Below are 24503 nucleotides of genomic sequence, written 5' to 3' on the forward strand. Positions count from 1 at the left end.
ACCAGAAATGAAAGTATCTTTGAAAGATCATTTTTAAACACCTCAATATATAAACTATGATTTGAAATTGTTTCTATCAAAAGTTATGAGGGTTGAAACTTTTGTAATGACCTCATCATAAGCCTTTCCACTGCTTTCCAGGTAAAACTTTAAAAAGGCTCATAATTGTAAGTTGACTAAATGTGACTCCCCAAGCGATTTGGAGTACACAAAAGACTAATCAGCCCTAAACGGGTAAAAGCTCGGTCTTGAAGCAGCCGAAATATAACTTTTAGCGGCCTGTCGTTTGTGAAGATCGGCCTCCAAGCGGCCGAGAGAATTTTTTAAAGGTCTGCTTGAGACCGCTCTTTCAGCGGCCCTTTCTTGATCAAGAGACTTCCAAGCGGCGTCTGGAGCGGTCGAAAGTCCGATTCTAAAAAACTCAATCTTAGAAAGTACGATCTTTTTAAAAAATAGAATTGAGGAGACATCAATAAAGTTTAGCATTTTAAAATCTTTTCGATATGAACCTGTTGTATGATTATAAAATATGTTAAAAAGGTGTATCGATAGTAAAATTATCAATAGCTTGATTTATTTTATCGATAACTGCAGATTCTTCATCGATAGGCTGGCTTGTACCGATAAGGAAGTTCAATCAAATCTATCGTTGGAAAGTCTTTCTCAATAAAATTTTTTCTCGATAAAATTATATATATGATTATTATTATGATAAGGACAATAAGGCTTTTTGATAAAATTGGTCACGAGGCGTTTGTAAAAGTTACAAAGAAAGCGAGTTGATAAAACTAAGCATTTTAAGAGAAGCTTGTGAAAATTACAAAGAAAGCGATTTGATAAAACTAAGCATGCGAGATGCTTGTGAAAGAAATGTAGAAAACGAGTTGACATTTGTTGACTATTATTGTTAAAACTTACAAAGAAAAACAAGTTGATAAAAGTGTGCATTAGAAACTCTAGGGAAATTTATGAACAAAACAACAATGCTTTAGAGAAATTCTATGATGTTATAAACGGATCGGCTAAACAAAAGTTGTGGCTAAGAAACAGGGGTGTTCTGTTTCTTAAAATCTCTGTTATCGTACTCATGCAACCTACTATGCCTTAAGACATTTTGTTTGTAAAAATTCGGACACTTAAAAACATACAATCACTTCTAAGTTGTATCGATAAAGTTTTATTGCTAATTTTCTATTGCAAATTTTGTTATCGTTATCGATAAGTTTCTATCAAAAAACATACAATCACTTCTAAGTTGTATCGATAAAGTTTTATTGCTAATTTTCTATTGCAAATTTTGTTATCGTTATCGATAAGTTTCTATCACTGAATTGCGGCCATTGGGACGAAGCGGACCAGGTATTTGACCGTTCTAGGGTCCCTTTAGCGGCCTTGAAGCCTCTTCGCTATGGCGAATTTTCATTATCCGCCATGCATCAGCCCCTTTCGATATTTGAACGGCCTTAGCGGTAAAAAGACCAAAGAGGAACGGTAATTAGACCAACCGGAATTTTGTGTACTCCAAATCGCTTGGGGAGTCAAATTTACCTGGAAAGGCTTATAATGACAGATATTTCACATATCTGTCATCATATCTGTAAGAACTGAAGCTTATTCTTCAAGGTAAGAACTTTGATTACTTTTTCTATCCTCTTAACAATGTTGAAATGTGCAATTTCTGGGATATAGAGGGGGTCTTAAACACGTTGAGACACAGGAATTGGATTGTCCTTATAAATAGCTTTAGGTGATGTTAATAAAAATAGTAAGACAAAAACAATCCCAATATATTTAGCTAAAATGCACCTAAATGTGGGTGTTCCAGAATTACCATAACCGAATATTTTATGGAGGAAAGTTATCTGCTAAGCCAGAATTTATGAATCTGAAAAATAATTCCAATTAACATTGTATGATGACGTATGATGCAATTAAGATATTCAAAGATACATATTATCACGTGGTCAATACACATGGTGTATGAAAAAAAGCTTTGTGATGGGGTTTGTATATGCATAATACGCATAAGCATAATGTATGATATGCATAATATATGGGTAGCAACTTCAAAAATAATAACATAATTCAGCCTATTGAAGTAAGTCATTGTGTTATTGTGTACATAATGATGGAAACTAGGTAAGTTAAAATCCCTGTGAAAATTGTAAAGTAAGCTCAATTACTTTTGAAGATACGTCAAAAATAAATTATGTTGCGTTTTTTTGGCCCACCCGGTAGATTGAAAAACAAAAGATGGAAAAGATATAAAAGTGGCATCCTTAATTTTACAGAACAGAACATTTTCTGTGTTTTTCAGAAATTTTATTCTGGTCCGTATTTTTTCAAGTAAGAGAAGAAGGAAGACAACATGGTGCCTGACCATGATAAAAAATAGTAGATTTCAGTACCTTTGGGAAACTGACTAGCGTGACTAAAGTTTATACCGTCAACGGCTCTGACTTGGGACGATTGGTCAAAACATGGGATTGTTGATATCTGGCCTGTATTTTCACTTACTGTTTAAATCTCTTTGAGAACAACTTTGTTTTAATACTTCAACCAAGTTTATCAATCAAACTTTCACCATCCCATAATCACAACCAAATGTATTTTAAAGCATTTTAAAAGTACATGATTTAAAGAAGTAATTAACAATTTAATCACACACTCACTCGATGCTCACATCTTGACGCCATTATTTGTTTCATGTTGTTTTTCTCTCGCTATTGATTGACATGTCAAAGTTACCGAGTGTCCACAATTTCCTGATGAAGAACAGACTTTTTTTATATCTGTGTTCGGACGCTTGCGCAAATTACACATTTCTTGTTGCAAAGATTTGTTCCCTTTGAGGTGTGAAAGCCTACCTGGTGAGAGAAGCGTATTCACATTATTTGCTGTCTATAATTCTCGGTTATGTTAATTAAATTACTTTGGCACAGCTGTTTCAAAGTGAAATAACAAGCCTGTAAAAACAGGAATCAACACACTTCCTTGTCTGCCATCTTTAATTTTGCAAATGAATCCAGTGAAATTACCGTTCAATTTCGAGATCGCGAGATCGCACTGTGTCGCTGTATTTTGATGCACTATGTTGCTGTTTTTTCCTTTTTCGCTTGCAATATGTAATAGTTATCGGATAGTTGCCAGTACAATATGAGAAATATTTTACGAGTTCCGAGATTTTTCCATACAATATTTTTTGTGCCTTTAGCAGTGCTGCAAATAACGGCCGGTGACCGGTAATTACCGGTTATTTCGTAGTTTCTACCGGCCATTCTGAAGCTCAATTTTTCATTTTGTCCGGTTAAAATTTGAAGATTAGAGGCTTAGATTAATACATAATACGCTTCTAATTAAAAGAGGAACAGTTTTTAAGTCAATCTGTAATAACAGACTACAAAGATGGTTCCGCCAGACCCCTGCTCGTTACACTCGAAAAATTACCGGCCAACTGAAATTGCCCTATTTGCAGCACTGCTTTAGGCGAGAAAAATATACAGAAAATCCGGAGCGAGTGAATTTTTTTCATATTGTACCAGCAAATGTCTGATAGTGATAACTAGTTTATCGATGACCCAAAAAATGCACTTTTTGTATTGGAAAAAAGCGCAGGGCACTTTTGTAGCAATGTGACGTTAGATTGCTGCTACCGCTAGAATGCAACAACATCTTTTCGTCAATTTATATTTTGTACATGTAAAATACAAGATATATTGTACTCTTTTTAACCAATCAGATTGCAGATATTTTTTTGGATCGCCGATAAAGACGCGATGATTGGATCAATATTTTCGTGCCAAATCTCTCAGTATTACTTTGGGACAGGGGTTCATTATTCTTTTCATGATCATGTTTCGCTGCTAAGAAAACAATAATATTAAGGCTTCTTTAATCTCATGGGTGTTTAAAGATGCACTTTATAAGAAGTTGTGTGATCTTTAATCTGTAGTCTGCTGATTAAGGATAAAGGAAACTCCCTAAAAACATTTGAAGATTAGTTTTCTTGGATTTTCAGAACAAAGGAACGGGGTTTTGGTATAAGTCATTTAGAGTGGCTTTGTTTATGATGATTCCAAGCGTCTCATAAAAAAGATCTTCAAATAGACCTCATGGATGATAGAGAAATGTCTGGAAATGACTTGAAAAGTACCCTCTACAATGTGCATCGTTTTTCATATTGGAATGTAAATACATGATATTATTTTTATTTTATCTATGTTCTATGATAACTTAGGATCACTCATGAAAATCCCATGTGAAATCACCTCATATAGGAAAGCTATCCTAAACAAAAACAGCTTTTTTCTTTTTTCCACTCGCTGTCTACCATCTTGAATTTTGTTTGTTTTGTTGAATGCAAAAATTGTGCCTCTCGTACTTCCATTTTTTGCTTGTTGTAAACACCCGTGTTGGAGGTTTGGTGAAATGGTAGTCGAATTGCCGTCCCATGTTTTGTCAGATAGTCCCAAGTAAGAGCCATTGACGGTAGCAATCTTAAATCTAACTTTTGTAAATGATCAATCAAAGGTTTTAGTATCATTTTATCATAAACCCAAGCATCAAAGTGCCAAATTTCAGAACTTGCATTTTCTCTATGAAAGTCAGGCCATATTTTAGAAAGGCAGGGCAGCGTCCGTTGGTGGTAAAAAAGGGCACTTTTTCTCGTGTTTCTCCACTAAAAAGGCTGTTTTTACCAAAATTTTAGTGATTTCAGGAGGGGCAGCGTCTGATAACCGGGGGCAGCGTCTGATAACCGGATGCTAAAAGGGCATGAAAAACAGCCTGAAAGTGTTACCAGTGAAAGAATAACAGAATTTGATTAACTGTGTTTTCAACAGTCATAAGGATCTGGCCTCTTAGTGCCTTGCACGACAGGCGGCTGTAAAATCCCACCCTTCATATATTTGTTTCAATCCGTGATCCGTGGCTTAGGTTTTTTCTCATCTTTAATTTACTGAAGAAAGCGGGAATTTGATGCGATAGAGTTAGATTGTCAACAAATTGCCGTAAAAAATCATTGAATAAAAGAAGAACTTAAAATCTTAAATATTTTCATTTTGAAGAATAGGTGCAAAAAAGTGAAACATAGAAAAGTCCATTTTTAATTGCATTAATCGAAATGGGAGTTTTGGAAAATTTTCTATGTTTAGTTTTTTGCAAAAATCCCCGTAACTATGGGTGAGCACCCCGTTGCTAAGATGTTGGCTTGAAATCGAAAATGAAACCACTGAAAACGAAAGTAAAAGTGGCCCGTACTCGAAATCCCGTATTCTTGATATAGGAGTCCATACTGACTGGCAGTTAGTGGAAGTACTTCGATTTATGAAGAGTCTTCACATCACACAGAAGAAAAGAAATAGCAAAAGAACAAAGGAATTACCCATAATTACCCATAGCTACCATTTTGCAAAGGACCCTCCCGGCGCACTGGAAATCTCCGGTGTTTTCCAGTGCAGCTAAAAAAACACCATTTTTCACACAGGAAAATTCCGGGATTTTCACACGCTCTAAAAAGCTGTTTAGACAGGGTCACGAAAAAAAAATGCGATTAGCCAGTACCAACCGAACTTTTTATTTGATCACTGGGCAATAAAAGGTATGATTGTCGGATACAGGCTATCCAGCGATAGAGTTAGTCGGGAATAATACAATATGGCGGACTTTGCTCAATTATAAAAAATTATCACGTGCATCACACATTGGAACATCGTCGTTAAATAAAGAACAAAGAAGTACGCATCTGATCGGACCGAAGGTCCTCATAGGGGCACTCGTACCCTGTGACTTAACGATGGACGGATCGTTAGAAAAATATGGGTCGGTTGGTCGGCAAATAAGAATAAATTTTTTATTTATCAGGGTTGGTAAGGTACCGAGAAAATTTTCCAAAAAGTATCTGGATCAAAAATTCACTTTGTTTTTTATCTTCGATGAAGATCATAGTAAAATTTTAGTGTATGGAATGCTTTTTATGATTTCTTTAATTAATTTTTAGCTTTATTCAATTTTAATTCTTACAAATAACTAGTGTGTAAAATATATTGTAGTGGAAATTCGATATTATTATTTTTTTGATTTTAGCAAAAATAGGGTCGGTCGGGCCCGTAGAACAACAAATTAAATTGGCCTCGCCTGATTAGTGCAGCAAGCGCTATCGCATTTATATTTAAATTATACGTGGAAATCATGCACCGGAAGCACCGGAATGTTCCGGTGCAGCTAGATTCAGAAAAATCTTGCACCGGAAGCACCGGAACGTTCCGGTGCACGAAAAAAACGGCACTTTTTGCACCGGTGGTTTCCAGTGCGCCGGGAGGGTCCTTTTTGCAACCATGGGGGAATCACAATTTTACGGAAATGGGAATCCTCGTATCAAATAAAGCATCTTCTGAAAATTTCAATCTTCCCCATAAATGCGAAAATGAAAAATGAAGAAACTTTTGTTTTTAACTGTCTTTTTTAATCTGCCATGAAGAGTTATAAAATTACTTATTGAATGACAGTACACGTTCTCCTACTAAGCAGTCAGGAGTTCTATCCTAATTAAGCATATTTTTTTCGATCGCACGGACTTTCTTAATTAGGATTATCCCTTTGTTTTTCAATCCTAATTAAGAATATTTTTATTATTTTTTTTTTTTATTTATTTTTATTATTTATAGAAGTGTATTTCTCAGGTCTATTGACCTCTATGAAACAATCTTACATCTTTACAATTTATAGATCTTATCATTCCATTCGTTTGTCAATTCTAGTTTGAATTTCCCTACGGACGTTGCATTTACAACATTGGTTGCCAAACTGTTCCAAGTATCAATGCTCCTATAGTAAAGTGAATTCGTTTGGTATCCTCTAATGCCGTCTTCAGCAAAATTCCTCTTTAATTCGAGATTGTGCTTACGTTGAGGTCGATTTCGAAGAACGAGTTTCTGACATAGGGAAGATTTATCATAGACATTAAGATGTTTATATACTTCCACCATGTCCCCGATTTTACGCCGGATCTTGAGGCTGGGTAGGTTCATGACTTGTAAACGTTCTTCATATGAATGGTTTCTATAACCACCGACAAGTCTTGTGGCCCTACGTTGGACACTTTCAATTGCATCATATATATAGTGAAGATATGTAATATCTGTCATTTTAGAAAAAGAAAAGTATTGATATATAAATAACTCAAACTGATAAAACGAAAAAAAGTTAAGAATATTTTTGTTAATTGTGTATATTTACGAATTTTTTGGTATTTTGTATTTTTTAATCATTCCGAAACAGAGTGTAATTTAGCAAAAAGTTTAAGGGAATTTAAATAGTGGTATGTGAAAGAAAAACCTAATCCAAATGAAGATAGAATATATATATCGAATTTCCAGTTTTTTTCCAAAAATACAAATTTCCGCTATAAGGCGGCCACCTGCCCGTATCATATTTTTTGCTGATTTTCTGGTGCGGAGACGCGGAAAAAAATCCGGGAAAAACAATTTGTTCTTTTAAAGTATAGCTTTTTTCTCAATCGCTCTGGCGGCCATCGAAAAATTGTTTTTTTGCGTTACCACCACCACCCTACTGGCGTGATTTTAAAAAACCCGGGAATTTTTTTGACCGCCCGTCCGCCCGCATGCCGCATGCATATCTAACACTCGTTGCGACGCGAACAGAGCGTTTTTTCAATGATCGCCTAAGGCTAAGAGGTTTAAAAAATAACGTAGAAACAAGAAAGCATGAAAATCGATTACAAAACCTACGTCGCAACCACGGTGGAGTGCTGACTTTTAGTTCTTCGTGTTCTCACTTGTTTTGTTTCCGTAATAAAAAGAAAGTCGTTATTGTGATGAACTTTGAACATGCTTTAAATGGAGGTATTTCCACTAACTGACTAACTGGTCACAACGCCCTGCCAATGTACTGGAATTACAGTACAACAGTAGCACCGGACATGGAATGTCTGGTGTCAAATGAGAAAACTTTTTACCACCAGACAATCTGAACAACTCTTAACACACCGAACAGGTCGTTAATCAGTCCGGATGCGTCTGATGTGCGGATAAAATGCTACAGAAAAAACGTCCGAGTTTCTTTTATAGAAATACCTGTAGAGAGATAGCTTAGATACCTTAGACAGACATTTGATATCTTTACTGCTTTACTTTTGTGGTGGTTGAGTTATTAAGTTATAGAGTTGTAAGACATATGATCCATAACGTTCCATAACATAACGAGGGTATTGATTGACAATTTTGATTTGAGTTTTGACCTTCATCCTACAGCATCCTATCCAACTTTTGATCTCGCGCTGATTTCGCCGATTTCTCTTCTTTTTTTAAAATGCATAATTATATAGGGGGATTTTTAATAGTTTTTCAAATAGAAATAACTACAAAATAAAATCCGAACAACCAAAAAGCTAATTTTTCTAAAAAGCCATAATATTTTGATTTTATAATGTTAATACAAAAAGGCATGTTTGTCAAATTCAGGTCGTAATAGTGAGTTTACCTTATTCAGTTGACCCCCGGAAAATTATTGTTTACAATGGAATGAATTCATAGTTGATATGTAGATGAAAAGTTAAGAAAAAAAAGAAATTTTGCTCAGATAAATACTTCAAAATAAAAATTTAAAGTTTTTTTAATTTCAAAAAATAAGATCTTTACAAAAAAACTCCTTTAGAAAGTATTTATCAAAATATTATGATATTTTTATGGCTACTTTGCTTTCCATTGTTTGGTTCGGTAAAATAGCCAACAAAATGGTACCTTGAGACGCGATCGATCTTTTTTACTCGGAAATCCCGCTTCGAAGCGACTTCTTGAAGTATGTTTATATTTTTCAGCTACAAATATCCAATTGATCACTTGTCTTCAAGTATTGCAGATTGATCGACTTATCTGCAGAAAGCTTTTACCCCTTCGATTGATGGAAATTTACACAACTGACCGAACCTTACACTCAAATAACGCCAGATATTCCCTTAATTTTTCAGGATGATCATCACAAAGAAGAACCGTGTCGCCATTTACGAAGCTCTTTTTAGAGATGGAGTTATGGTTTGTATCAAAGATGGTAACAAACCAAGTCACAATGAATTGACTTCCATCAGAAATGTCCAAGTTATGATGGCTATGAAGGTAAATTTCACAGATTGGCTGGAAGATAATAAGCGTCTATTACATCTTGATATTTATCAAGAAGAAGTTGCAAAGATGTGTCATTATTTTGGTTTGATAAACAACATGGTTCTGTTTTTTTTATGGATGGTAGTGAGACAACACATACAATAATGGATTTTAATTCTATACTTGAAAAACATAATCCCTGGATGGATTGAAATTTTAAAAAGATGTTAGCCAAATACATGAAAAAGAAATCTTTTCTCAAGTAGTACAACAGAAGTACAAGGCAGATGGAATGAAATCACATGCTTGACAGTCATTCACAATTTGATTTTTCTCACAAAGCCTCATTTTGTTAGGCTGATGTTTGTAAAAATTAGTTTGGTTCCCATCACCTGACCAACCCTAATTTTTAATCGCAGTTGAAGGGTCAGGAAGCTGGTTTGCTGCTGGGCTAGAATTCTTTTGTGACCCTCTGATCACGGGAACTGAAATAAATTCTTGAAATCCAGCTATTTCTCGATTATTTTTACCTGCTTTAATTTTTTGGACTGAATGGAAATCAAGACAAAGATAGCAATCAGCAAAAAGCTCGTCCCAGCTGTTGAAAAAACTACTTAAAGCACTATAGCTCTCACCCAACAAAATTGTGAATTTTAAGAATTAGATATTCAGAATCTATGAAAAATTTTGCTTTCAATGATATATAACATCATGGGGTTTTGTGAATGTGCTGGAAAGATATTGGTTCTTGAAAGGTCAATAAATGGCCCATTTTGGCTTAAAATTTGATGAAACAATGAAAATCACAAATATGAATAATATATTATTTTCATCGTATTTCAACATATTGCCATCAAAACAATTATTAAATATTTCCCAAGGCATGTATTTTCGAAGATCAAAAATCATATACTGAAAAATTAGCACTGTTTAAAAAATATGGACATTATTTTTTGGAAAAAAATGAGAATGAAACATTTTTGAAAAAAAATCTGTTAGTATTTTTCCATTGGCTATTTCTAAGGTATGACTAAGTCTAAAATTAAATTTTAGCAGCTAAATATTTACCAGATGACTTGTTTAAGCATGTCATATAAACATCAAGTTGATTGATGAACAAGTTTTGGAGAAAAGATAATTTTAAAACGCCAACCTGGATTTTCTGTCACGGCGCAACGCAAACTTTAAAGTACACTAAAGAATTACCTTGGTGTTTTAGAGTGAATTCCTTTAGTGAATCTCAACAGTCCTAATAGGTCTAATATTTTAAACATTTAAAAACTGAAAAAATTCTGCTTTGTTCAATTTTATTTAGAAATTATGATTTTCCGTCACAGCGCAACAGAATTTTAGACCCCCTAAAAACTCCATTGGACATCTGAAATGACTTAATTTCTTCAGTAACTTGAAAATTATCAATTTTTAAAAACATTTGGTAAGGTAAACTACTTTGTAGCCTTTATATGCCCATTTTGTAATCTTGATTTCTGTGAGCTTTCCAGGGATTTTAGCCTGGAAATCGGAGATCTGGTCATAACTTTTCAATGGAGCATGTTCCTGCTCTGATTTTTTCACATATTGTTCATGAAATGATATTCTTTATGTCTATATAAAAATTTTTGACATTCTGAAAACTTCATTTTTTGCCATTTTTCAGATTTTTTGGGACGAGCTTTTTGCTTATTGCTAGATGTTGGGTGAAGACAAGCCACGTTATCATGCCTGGTATTTGTACAACAATTTTTTTACCACCAACTGACTGACCCACTTTTTCAAAGTTCAATGATGGGAACCAAACAATTTTTTTACAGAACAGCCTTGGAAGTTTGATTCTCAGTGCTGAGTCAAAAGCAGTTTCTGAATGTGACCTCACATGTGTGAAAAATGTGTTTTAATCCAGTTTATTTTTTCGGTTCAAAAATGTTATCTAATTTTGTCACACTTACTACCATGCACAAACGATTACCTGGCTAGTATCAGACAGGACGGGTACGAGGTGTGAGGTAGATAAATTTACAGTTGGAAATTCCAAGTTGGCGCTGTCCTCGCCTACTAAATTAAAAACCAAATTTCAGAACGTGCATTTTCTCTATGAAAGTCAGGCCATATTTTAGAAAGGCAGGGCAGCGTCCGTTGGTGGTAAAAAAGGGCACTTTTTCTCGTGTTTCTCCACTAAAAAGGCTGTTTTTACCAAAATTTTAGTGATTTCAGGAGGGGCAGCGTCTGATAACTGAACGCTAAAAGGGCATGAAAAACAGCCTGAAAGTGTTAGTTACCAGTGAAAGAATAACAGAATTTGATTAACTGTGTTTTCAACAGTCATAAGGATCTGGGAGATTCAAACTCTCAACCCTAACCATCTACTGTGAAGTCGGGTAACTTGCATCAGTGGAGGCTAACATGCATAACCCTCAAATGACTGACCAATCAAAGCAGCAAAAACAAATTAACTATGCAGCTTCGCTCGCAGCTCTACTCTGCCATTTTTGTTTTTATTTACAGGTATATGTACCGCAAAACCCACACTAAATTTCTGACCTAAATAATTATTTTTTGGGCTGCTTTTATCAAGAAATTTGTTTGATGGTGCGAGGAGTCCCATGAAAAGAGTTCTTCCTGATATTTTTCAATGTTATATGTTAGATTGTTTTTATATCATTGCTTTTTAAAATTTTCACTTTTTTTGAATACGTACCTCAAAACCCACATTTATATTATTGACAATATCTTTAAGTCCACTGGGTCAATCAAGGTAAAAATTTGCACCTGTACATCTAGGTAAGTTTGTTGTAGAACTATTCATATGTTGATAAGTTAGTCTCAATAGAATTACCTATTACACCACAGAACCCACAATAGATGTACCTCAAAACCCACAAGGGAGTTTTGCAAATTATTTCTCCCCTCGTTATATTTCTACCTGAAACTTTTTGACAATTGATTTTGTATTTCATATAGGTATTTTGAATGTAAAAATTAAGGCTTACATGTTTTCCTAATTGTGTTGAAATGATTTTGGAGACTGCATTGACTATTGTTAGCACTCATGAAAGTTACAAAACATCCGTACATAGTTATTTATTGCAAATGATAGAAACTTTTTTGCATTGTCTGGATAGGGAATCCAACTGATTTAGGCATTAATTGAAGCAAATGAAACTATTATTTACTATGAAAAGAAGACTTTGCAAAGCATTTGAGGTTGTTGAAATTACAGTGCAATTACAGTTTAATCTCCACCATGAATATCGAAAAGCTTAAGAACCCCTTTTTAATCCCATGCAAAACATAAAACGTGAGGCTTTTATGACTATCTTGGGAGAGATATGGCCTAAATGGGCAGATAAAGATACATTAGTTTCATGTACCAAGCGGGTTGGAATAATCAAGTGGATTGAGCGTAAACTTCATGTAGCAAGATAATATTGACAGAGCAGTAGCATGTATACAAGAAGAAATCCCTCCATCAACATCTACATCGACTCCAGACTCATCACTCATCATGTCTCCTTCTGACAAAAGAAAAGATTCTCATGATTATTGGAAGGCTAAATTAATTTGACCAGGCTCAGTCCCTGATAAGGGAGATGGCAGAAAGAAGCATCCAACTGGAGGAAATTCCTGGCCTTCTGACAATAAAAAAGGTTAAGCCAAATGAAGAAAAGAAAGCAACCACAACTACAAGGGTGACTCATGTACACGACTCAATAAGGGCTAAAGATGTAGCAACCAAGGTCAAAGAAATCAGGGATGAGAAACTGAAGAAGGAAACTGAAAAAGAAGCAAAGAAGAAGAGAGAGGAGATCAAAGAAACATTCATCAAATGCAAAAACTTAAATTTATCTGTTTACAACAAAAATGCTTGGCTTTGGGATTAAAGCAGTTCCCAGTATGTCTATGTTCTTCGTTCAGTTTGCAGCAAAGCAAGCTATAAAGTTAATGAAATCAAACCACTGATGATATTACCAACCAGACAACATTCAATATCTAAACGATTGTTTGAGGAGGATTCGTCATCAGATAAGGAAGGTGAGGAATTTGAATCTGAAGAAAGCGAAATGTCCGAAGATGAAACTGATGATGAAAGCGACATCCAAAAACTGAAGAATTGTCCAAAAAACCTGGCACCACCAACAAAAGAGACTGGTATGCTGCCATCTACACCACCAAGAAAACAAAAAGGTTGTATATAGTCGGGGAGCAGAATTAAATATCTCGAGTTAGAAGCGTTTTTGCTTAACCCAAGAAAAGAATGGGGTTGTTATATACCGTTGGAACGGAAATTTTATGCTGATTATGGAAACTCGGGTCGTAAAAAGTCTTTCCTGGACGATTTTGCAAACGAGGCTGGAGTTTGCACTCCTCCGTGGTGTTTTTTCGATTTTACCTGTTTTAGAAAAATGCTGATTGTAAGCAAAGTAAAGGGTTTTAGAAATCCATTTTTCTAAAGAATTGCTGCCAATAGAATGGCCTTTTAGCCAAAAGTTCAAAAACTTGGAAAAAAAATTTTTTTGCACTCCTTCTTGGAGGTTTTTTGCAAAAATCAGCGTTTTTCGAAAATATACCGCTAAAACAAGTCTGTTGGCAACTAAAATCTAGTTCAAATGAACCCTAGAAATGTTTTTAATATGAGAACTATATCTTATCATGACAAAAACCCAAAGACTGCTGTCAAAAAGCAGTTTTTTGGCTTTTTGCTCTCCCTCTTTGGTGTTTTTCATTAAAAATAGATTTTACCAGTTTTTAACCAAATTTTGACTTTTATAGAGTATTTATTTGAGTTTGTAAAGTGAAGGCCTTTTATATCTTAGAGAAATTCTCTACTAGGCAAAAGGATGTAAAAAATCACAAATTGATCTCCTTCGTTGAGGTTTTTTTGACCAAAAATTAGCCTTTTTTCGAAAAATATTTACAAAAGCAAAGGTTTTTATGAGTAAAATCACAAGTAAAAAATCATGAAATGTTCTTTAACAATGTAAAAATCAAAAAAGTATAATATACAAAAATGAGATCTTCTCGATACCCTGCTCTTTTCCAGTCTCCTTTAGTAGTTATTAAATTCGTAAGGCTTATACTCTCCTGATATATAGAATAATGGCGAGAATCTAACAAAATTAGACTTTTTAATAAAAATAAGCTATAAACATCCCCCTATGTATGAAAAATCTAAATCAAATCTACCGTAATATGTTACACCTTGGCAAAAGGAATATTTTTAGGTCAGAAATATAACTTCTAAATTTTAAAAATATTATAGAAATACTAGGAAAATAGGCTATTTTCTACGCTAGAAATTTCTGAAATTGACGCCTTGCATCTGTTTCCTCTGCTTCATTATCATGAAATGGAGTTACTCTTCCTCATCGTCTGTTTCGTTATCTAATTCATCTATTTCAGTGTTTGTACAGTCTTGGCAAAGGCAAGCACCACAACAATTCAAATTTGCCTTTCTACACGAACATGCGTTTGTTTTACATCCTTTCTTACACTTGCAAGATACAAGTTCCAAAACACTAGTTGGGGCAGAATCGAAAATCATGAACTCCGGTTGGAGAAATCCATCAGTGTCCTCTGACCACCCATTACCAACCGGGGAAGGTAGTGAAAGCATACGTTCACAGGCTGATTTCCAAATGTAGCATTGATATGATGCTCGACGAAGATGGAGTAAAAGTGCGTCTAGGGTAGGGGGGAGCTTTTCTCCAACTTGACCTTTCCGAGAAAATAATCTAAACCGGAGTGCATTAATATCCCCTGAAGGATAATCACTTTCGTACAAGGTACAAACAAATCTGAAGACAGTTTCGATGAAATCCCCTTCGACATCCAGCTCTGGTGAGCTTCCAAATGAGCTAAGGCTTTCAAATTGATCGATATTCTTCGTTAATTTCTCCAATGCAGTTTTTTTACCAATGTCCGCAAATGAACTCACTGAATCGCATCCTGTAATTGAATGAAGTGCCGGTAGCAGACTAATAACTTTGTCTCCTTTCGATTTGCAAATCTTACTGATGGAGATATACCTCAGATTCTTTTTTTTCTTGGTACCAGTTTTAAGCCAGAGCTCTTTCAACGATCGAAATCTCCTTATGTACTGGTAACAAGCAATAACGACAACGTCGGTATCTGGTGTAACAATGATTATTCTTGCAAGCTTATTTTGCAATTTTTCAATGAGGTAATTAGCCAAAACGAACATTTTCGTGTCTGCCTCCTCATGATCTGTCACCCAATCAAGATTCATCGAAGATTCGGCAGTGACGTGTGTAACTGAACCATCAAGGTTTGCAAGATAGAGTTCTTGTTGCACAGAGAGAGGTGGTGAACGTTTCCATATTTTAAAAAGGTGATTGACGAGATTAATTTTGTTTCTCGGGTTGGATAGATAATTTGAAAATTCCACCGGTAAGGATTGCTTCGGAGAATTTATTTGAATTTCAGGTTGCCTTTTTGTGCTTCCCCGGCGTTCTCTTTCCCCTTCCTTGATGGATAATGCAAAATCGTAGCGATCGGGGACCACAGCCACAATTTGACTATCTTTGTAGGCAGATTTGATGTGTGTTTCGATTGATTCTTGAACTTGTAGGAATGTTTTAGGCTTCGCTATGGCAACCTTTTGAACTATTGCCATGAAATCGATTATTGTCACAGCAGTTTTTTCCTTTGGATTTGAAAGAGGGGGCAAGATGGGAGTTGATGAGCCTGGGATTTCGAGTTCGTGGAGAAGCTTGCTTTTCCCAGTCGTGCGTTTTGTTCCATTCGGGTAAAACAGTGAAAGTGGTACTGCTGATAGCTCATACTTCAAAATTGCCGCCAGATCAACTTCACGCGTCTGACTGACTACCAGTAGTTTGGCGAACAGATTCTGCTCTGCTTTTACTGATGCCTTGCTGTTGTTTTTTCTGGTGATCGTGAGATTTTTGTCATCAGTGGAGAAAAGTTTCAGCTGTAGCAAATCAATCTTTTGCCAGAAGGACACTTCGTCGCTTTTAATTCGTTGGCGGATGAATTTGGAAGCTTCTTTTTTACCACGATCCTTTGCATTCAGGATATCATCTTTGTAATCTTCTTTCACGACAGCTCCTGAGACGATGTTTGACAGTGGTTGTTTGTTGTTTCCCAGTTTGAAAGGTGACTTGAAATGGTTTTTCACAGTGTCGAGAATGGCTTGAACATTTTGCTCACTTTTTAAAACTTCAGCAGTCGAAAGCTCCTTGTCCATCCTTAAGTGGAAGTTTGGTTTGATAAGCTCTTTGAAGTTGTTCTGAACAGCAGCACGCAAATGTGAAGTCAGTGTCCATTTTTCTACGCTATTGTAGTCTTGAGAAAAGCCTATGATGCCACCTTTGGTTTTCGTATCCTTATTTAATGATTGCTCAAGGGCCATATCAGTGGATACAGTGTTGAATTTCGATTCGGTTTTGGCTCTTGAGACGGTATGATTTCCGTTTAGAAATTCTTGGTGTAGTTGAGGATGCTTTTCCGGCAATTGTAACATGTCAATCAAGTAGATCGTGCCCCATTGAAAATATTTGTAATGATCATAAGCCCGGTCATAAGCCAACATCTCTTGGAAAGTTTCCAAATGGAGCTCCCAATCAGCATCCCTTTCGGCGGCCAAAAAGTTGAGAAGCAGATCGACCATCTCCAGATACTCCAGCCAAAACTTGAAGTTTTCGTTCTGACATTTGCCGGCGGTATCGAAGTGCTTTATCAGTGGTTGGATGTCTTTGATGTCTTTCAGAACAACCTGAATAAATACATATTTATATTATTAGCCAGTTTATGACAGAGTGTCTCTCAAAATCGAACAGAGTCGTATACGCAATTCATTATGGTAACGAATATATCGCTGAAAGGTTACATTCCACTTACACCTATCACTCTTACCCAATGCCAAAAATAGTGGAAAGATTCGATACGAAACGATTATGACCCACATCCAAAAGAGAAAAAACTTACATTTAGTTTCTCTTGAACTCTAGGGTGATCAACATCAGATATAGTGCGAATATCTTCTATCTCGGAAACGAATTCTCCAATTGATGCATTGAGACTATCGACTCGGAATTCGTAATCACTTTCGTTGAGCCATTTTATAAACGCTTCCCAGTGCAGACGTTTCATTGCCTCGAACATCATCTTGTGAGCCTTTACTGCTCTGTTGTATTGCTTCCCCATCAAGATTCCTGATAAAAAGAGGAATAAAGGCTCGAATTTTCATCAATTTCATGTCTATGGGAAAAATTGAAACTCCTAGAATTTTTTGTGTAATTTTCATAACAGGGCTAGTAAATCCTTCCCTCCACACAAAGAATTTAAAATAATATACCTTCGGCTTTGTTTGGACCATAAATGGAAGCTTTCTTCAAAATGTCGTCGAATCCACTTGACCTCATTCTCTTGCCCAATATGCCAGTGAAGTTTTTGGCTCTATGGAATCCACCCAAACGTATTGTGATGTCTTCGAGGTTAGGCATGTTCCACTGTACGATCTTCGCAAGTTTGTAGACGAGTTCATCGACAGTGACACATGGATCGGTCTGTCCTAAATTGCGTAGTATTTTTTCTACGTTGATCAGCATATTGTACACTACATCAACTTCTGTCGGGGATACAGGAAGTGAACGGCAATTTCCAATGATCGTTGGGGTAGATAATTTCAATGATACTATCTTTCGGAATCCTGTCCACGTTGGTATCTCTTGAATCTCAGTGATTTCGAAAATTTTACTACCATCAATTCTGGAAAAAATCCAAGCCTCGTTGATCAGATGAGATTTCTCCCAGGATGCAGACCATTTGACGATATCCTTTACGACGTTTCCTTTGAAATTTTTGTAAGTTTTCGGGAGATCAGGTTGAAGGTTCATTGTCACTTCTTCCAATGTCGGGGCCGGAATTTCCAAGGATCTTCGGATCTGTTATGATAATAATAATGTCTTTTATTTCATATCTCGTCACTTTCAAGTTTTAGACAGCTTAGAGATTGCTTCCACCGGAGGCCACTGGGAAAGAACAAATCAAATAAGGAACAAATAAGATGCAGACAGAATGAATGGAATAAGACAATTATGTCATGGGTTAGCAAAGTGTGGCTTAATTGAATTTTGAATAAATATAAAAAATAATAACCTGTTTTGGTTTTCTGAGAGCACTTGTGTTCATTTTCCCAGTGGTTTTACCATATTGATAAACAACGGTATTTGTAACGTGTTGTGAGTTGTTTTCTTGACCATAGTCACCATTGTCTGATGCAGCTTGGGTAAATAAACCACTAACTGTGTTTGTTGGAAGGGTTGCATAACCATCTCCTGACTCAAGTATTGAAGAAGCCCAAGTTGTTTCAATTCGTTGGATATCATCGTAACTAACGGAATGGCCAAGCTGGCTCAAATGGGTTATATATTCCTTGGATTTCAGAGAGTTTTTTAAAGATACTCCTAGCCCAACATTTTTCGGCATTCTTTTCTTGCCATTAGAAGCAGCTGAAACAATATCTTGCGCAATAGATTGGACTTTATCTGAATCCCCGCACACTGCCTTAAGAAGATTCAACAAAGATGGAGGGATGATGTCATTTACCTTTTTCAAAGTTATGTCTTCTGGGTCAAGTGGATGTATGCTTATCCCCCTAACGTCTGCAATATCAGCTTTCAGGATTTCACCAACTCTCGCGATCATACGTTCGTTACGACCTTCATTTTCTGGTGTGCTAGAGATCTCCATGTTTTTTGCCAACTGTTTGTACTTCACTGCACAATTGATAGCGCCCGCCATCGAGATATCACTACTGAATACCGATTGTTGATTGTTACTCTCATCGGTTATTGTTATACTATTACCGTAATGTTTTGATAGCCTTGCTTTTAGCTTTTGCACGGTATAACTAGCGTAATCTTGGTAATCACGATCTCTTAGACAATCTTGAAAGTGATTTAGTAAAGTTTTTAATGTTAGAGCTCTTCCAGCATTGACTATTGGATCCATATATTCAATCAACTTCGAGAAAGCAGCATCGTGCGGGCTTTCAGCTTTCACTGTTTCTTTCAGTGATGACATGTACGATTTATAACATTGATGGTGGTAACTAGCTTCAAATGGGGGTAATTTCGAAAAGTCTCCTCCTATTCTGCGTTTCAAGTCAACATCATTTTTGGCATTACATTGAGCTTCTATACTTCTCAACGTATCATCGTATTCGAGCCGACATAGTTTCGTAACAGTATTTTTCTTGGCAAAACCACAGAAAAAGCATTGTGTCTTGAAATTTAATGACTGACTTTGTGAACGAGTGCTTGACGATGTGCTTGGCTGATCCGTTTCAACTTCTTCTTGTTTTGAAGACTTTAAGAAATTTTGTTTACTAGTGTAGCTGTTGTAACAGGCAGGATGCCAATGAACATCAGAGGTGCCATTCTTCCAAGATTTCGATGAAATATCAATATAATCTGAAAAATCAGCAACATTAAAACCGTTGCAATTTCCTCTAACAATAAGGGCGTCAATAAAGGTGTTCAGTCCTTGCTCTGTAGGATTTCTTAATGTTCCTTTTTTGGAAGTCTTTCCACAGATTAAACACACCAGCGCGGATAGTTTCAATGCCTTCCTTCCTTTTGCAAGTTTGACAGGACTTCCATTTTCTTCATTATGCTCCATAGTTATTCTTCGATCTATTTCATTTTAAGTATTAGTTAACCTCTGAAAAAGAGTAGAGAAAATATTTAGATAAGCGTTAGAGACCTTAATATTTAAACACATACTGTTTTCAGCTTTTTATTTTGAAATTAAGTCTGATTGTTTGCTAAAAAACTCAAAGGAGGGTAATTTTCTAGTAGTCTCTACTCTTATTTTGGTAAAAATTCTTTCAAAAATATCAATTTCTGGTCAAAAATATCAACGATGGAGATCAGTTTTTGATTTTTTAATCAAATTTTGCATAATAGAGAATGCTTCTAAGATAAGAAAGCTGTACACACTTACCTACACTTTACAAACTCAAATAAATACTTCATAAAAGTCAAAATTGGTAAAATAAATTTTTAGCTAAAAACACCCAAGAGGGAGAGCAAAAAGCCAAAAAACTGCTTTTTGACAGCAGTCTTTACGTTTTTGTCATGGTGAGATATATTTCCCATGTCAAAAACATTTTTAGGGCTCATTTGAACTAAATTTTAGTTGCCAGCTGACTTGTTTTAGCGGTATATTTTCGAAAAAACGCGGATTTTTGCAAAAAACCTCCAAGAAGGAGTGCAAAAAATTTTTTTTTCCAAGTTTTTGAACTTTTGGCTAAAAGACCATTCTATTGGCAGCAATTCTTAAAAAAAATGGAATTCTAAAGCCCTTTACTTTGCTTACAATCAGCATTTTTCTAAAACAGGTAAAATCGAAAAAACACCACGGAGGAGTGCAAACTCCAGCCTCGTTTGCAAAATCGTCCAGGATAGACTTTTTACGACCTGGGTTTCCATAATCAGCATAAAATTTCCGTTCCAACGGTATATAACAACCCCATTCTTTTCTTGGGTTAAGCAAAAATGCTATTTTTGGATTCTGCTCCCCGACTAATATATGGTCGTTTGTTGAAGAGATGAAGATGGCGCTGTTGACTCAATTCAGTTACACTGTCTAAAGCCTAAAGTTAGGAGTGGCACTGTTATTGAAAACACCCCAGACCATCTTCCAGATATAAGCATTTTCCCAGTTCATGACATCATAGCTGGGCCATTAAAGGTCATTCCCATTCGAGGAAAAAAATGAACATTCCAGATTATGATTTAAATTGAAAATATGTTTAACAAAGTATCAGGACTAAACCGTGTCTAGCTTTAGTAAATATGATGTAATATCCATACTTTTTTAAGCTTTTGAGTTATATATGCTAAACATTATTGTTGTATTTTTGCATAGTTTTTCTTGAAAATGTTTCACAAAATTGTATTCCAGAAGAATGTTTGAGAAATAGATAAATATTTTTGTGTTCAACATCAAAAAATTCTAAACTTGCAATTTTCTCATATGTACCTCAAAACCCACAATTAAAAGTGAGTTTTTTGAGAGCAATAAATAAACAATGCTTACAGCGCTTAGGACTTTTTTCCTATATTTGTGTTATGCCTAGAAGTAATAGAAAACGAAAGATTGATAGGTTAGTCAATAGCAAGTGACTTATCTGACCATTTTTTGAAAAAAATCAAAAATTTTGAAGTTAGATTTCTAGCGTTAAATCTTGATAAAAAACTTTTACCCAATCAATAATGCTCAGTTTTGTTTTAAATAATAAAGAAACTATTATGCCAACATAATCTTAAAAAGTTATGCTGATAAAAACATTTTAGATTTTTCTAGAACTCCTGAATTGAAATTGTTGGTTTTGAGGTACCTGTGGGTTTTGTGGTACATATACCTGTAACTTTGTATTTTAAGGACCAGACAGGTCATTCATTTGAGGGCTATGCATGTTAGCCTCCACTGATGCAAGTTACCTGACTTCACGGCATATATTTCGCCATCAGTATATAGAATAAGAAAGCATGGATCTCCAGGTTAGGCTAGCAGTGCACATGCATGAGCAATTCTGAAATATTGCTAAATCAGCATTGTTGAACCTTTCTATTAAAACAGAAAACCTGTTCATGTTCATGTTCAATCAAGGTTCAATTAAATCGATTGGTCAGGTTTAAGTATAGATAAGAAGAGCAGACTTATTTCCTTTTTCCACTTTTTAGTCATTGAAATCTCGTGGTTATGTCAGAGAAAACTTTGCATGGAGACATGGTTATTATTACTTGACAAATGAGGGTATTCAATACTTGAGAGACTTCCTCCACCTCCCACCTGAAATTGTCCCAGCAACTTTGAAGAAAACTACCAGCAAGAGTGATACACCAAAACCATCATGGAAAGGTATACTTATGTTAATTTGCATATGCCTGAAAAATTAGAAATAGTTACTGTTCTCAACAATTAGGTATTTTGCTATAATTTATTCAATATAAACCTTAACCCTGTAAATTACAAATGTCCAGAATTATTTTTTTATAGCTAACCATTCCTTAAATCACCAAACAAGACATTTTGTCTTCAATCAACTTTCAAGAGTATTTTCAGGAGCTTATGCTTATATAACAATCTGACTGTTATCTCTAGACAGAGAGAACCGATCTGGACCACGAGGAGGAGATGACCGTGACCGTGATTCTTACAGACGTGATGGTGGAGACAAAGGAGGAGCTGGATCAGACTTCAAGCCAGAATTCGTAAGTAATTCTAGTAATATCTAATCAGAATTTTAGTTGACATGAGTCCACGTTTGCCTTACGGTGATCTTAAGATTCTTATAGTTATATTTGCTTGCCATGTTATGTTTCATTAATCTTTGTTCTAAATGACAGCATCTTTTCGTATCCAAAATTCCCTAGTTAATGGTTTTTTGGCTCCATCAAGATGCAACAATGATATTTTTACATCCTCTGTGTATATCTATTAATAGATATAAAGCAACTAAAGTTTAAAAGACATTCTCCTCTAAATATCTGAATTATTCACTGTATTAAATTTGGAATTAAAGCAAAAGCCTTAAGTTGGAATACTACCGTATACCATTAAGTCCAGCCAAGACACTTTAATCACTCCAATCAATCAATAAGCTTTTGGGGGACCTGGGCTAATAGCTTATGCACTAAATCTTATCTGGACTGCATCTTTTCGTATCCAAGGTTCCCTTGATAATAGAATTTTGGCTCCATCAAGATGCTATATAAATATTTTTATATCCTCTGTGTTTATCTAACAATAGATAGAATGCAACTAAATTTAAAAAGACATTTCTACCTTTGATTCAAAGGAAATCAAAATTGCTGGATGTTCGCTTTTTAGAATTTTTAAATTTTTATTGGACGTATCTTCCACATTGGTACTAGAGGGTGGGCTTTTCTGATCGGTGGGGAGACTAATGTTCATAAGCTCCTGAAATAAAGCTTTTGTTATGAATTTCTTGTAAATTCCTGAACTGTATAACAAAGCTTCAACATAAATTTTTGACACCTAAAACTTTTTACACCTTGAGCATGATGACATTTCTGACAGAAAGTGTAATTTAAATTGAAGACACATTCTCAGTTCAAATTTAATTTTATCTCTGATATATTGCTCAAACTGTAATTTATTGCTAATGAATATTTAGTATAAAATAAGCCTTTTTGACTCAGGAAACTTTTCATGCCTGATGTTGCGTTACCAAAAAAAAATTTGTTAAAAGATACCTTATTTTGTCAAGAACCTTTTAAGCCAGATTTAATTCAAAAAGACCATCAAAAGTTCAGGGGTGGTAACAGGAAAAGCCCCACCCCTTACCCCTAGTTCTGAACCGCCCCTTAAAGCCTTATATGTTAAGACTAACTCACAGTGCCTGATAGATTGGTCTGGAATCATCTGGGTGATTGGAAAAATTAACCAACACTAGTCGTTGTACGGTTGACTACTAAGGAAAGGAAGGCACTTCAGATACCAGTTCAACCCATATGTCATTGCATCTTTTCGTATCCAAGGTTCCCTTGATAATGGAATTTTGGCTCCATCAAGATGCAATATGAATATTTTTACATCCTCTGTGTATATCTATTAATAGATATAAAGCAACTAAAGTTAAAAAGACATTCTCCTCTAAATATCTGAATTATTCACTGTATTAAATTTGGAATTAAAGCAAAAGCCTTAAGTTGGAATACTACCGTATACAACTAAGTCCAGCCAAGTCACTTTAATCACTCCATCCAATCAATCAATAAGCTTAAGGGGACCTGGGCTAATTGGTTATGCACTAAATCTTATCTGGACTGCATCTTTTCGTATCCAAGGTTCCCTTGATAATGGAATTTTGGCTCCATCAAGATGCTATATAAATATTTTTATATCCTCTGTGTTTATCTAATAATAGGTAGAACGCAACTAAATTTAAAAAGACATTTACTCCAATTTAAAGTGTTTATTGGCTTAGACGTCGTAAGCCGCCTCAAATAAAAAGATCCTTCTCCTGATGCAAAGTGAAATCTTTCCTTGCATGCATTATCTAAAATCTTTTCACTATATGGAATGTTACCTTTAATTCGTTGTTGTTTTCCTTTCTTAGCGTGGTGGATTTGGCGGTATTGGTCGTGGACGTGGTGGCCCTCCACCAGCTCAAAATGGCGGCGGCTTCGGTGCACCACCACCATCATAATGATCACAATAAATACCTTGTACAGAAACCTATAACTTTGATCATTTTTTCCTTTAACCAAGTTTCTTGCTCCAACCATAATTTTGGCAGTGCCTCTCTGAAAGTTTTACTCATAAACTTCAGGTATTAAAAAAGAATCAAAGTTCTCTCTGTCCATTAACAGT

General features: G+C 35.4%; 1 protein-coding gene across 1 annotated transcript; it reads left to right on the plus strand.

The window, feature by feature from the left end:
* Positions 1–8733: 8733 nt before the first annotated feature.
* Positions 8734–24367, plus strand: LOC136809895 (small ribosomal subunit protein eS10-like). The gene is made up of 5 exons (XM_067066457.1): positions 8734–8817; positions 8987–9131; positions 21848–22025; positions 22269–22378; positions 24250–24367. Exons 2-5 carry the CDS (start codon positions 8988–8990, stop codon positions 24337–24339), a joined length of 522 nt encoding a protein of 173 aa, XP_066922558.1. The 5' UTR covers positions 8734–8817; position 8987; the 3' UTR covers positions 24340–24367.
* The last annotated feature ends 136 nt before the right edge of the window (positions 24368–24503 follow it).

The sequence above is a fragment of the Clytia hemisphaerica genome, unplaced genomic scaffold, assembly GCF_902728285.1.
Source record: "Clytia hemisphaerica strain Z4C2 unplaced genomic scaffold, Clytia hemisphaerica genome assembly, whole genome shotgun sequence".
In the NCBI taxonomy this organism is placed as follows: Eukaryota; Metazoa; Cnidaria; class Hydrozoa; order Leptothecata; family Clytiidae; genus Clytia; species Clytia hemisphaerica.

Bases quoted from the DNA above. Each gene is read 5' to 3' on its own strand.
- LOC136809895 (XM_067066457.1), top strand. From the start codon at position 8,988: ATGATCATCACAAAGAAGAACCGTGTCGCCATTTACGAAGCTCTTTTT. The intron at 22,026-22,268 runs GTATACTTATGT...TGTTATCTCTAG, and splicing joins ACCAAAACCATCATGGAAAG to ACAGAGAGAACCGATCTGGA. The intron at 22,379-24,249 runs GTAAGTAATTCT...TTCCTTTCTTAG, and splicing joins CAGACTTCAAGCCAGAATTC to CGTGGTGGATTTGGCGGTAT.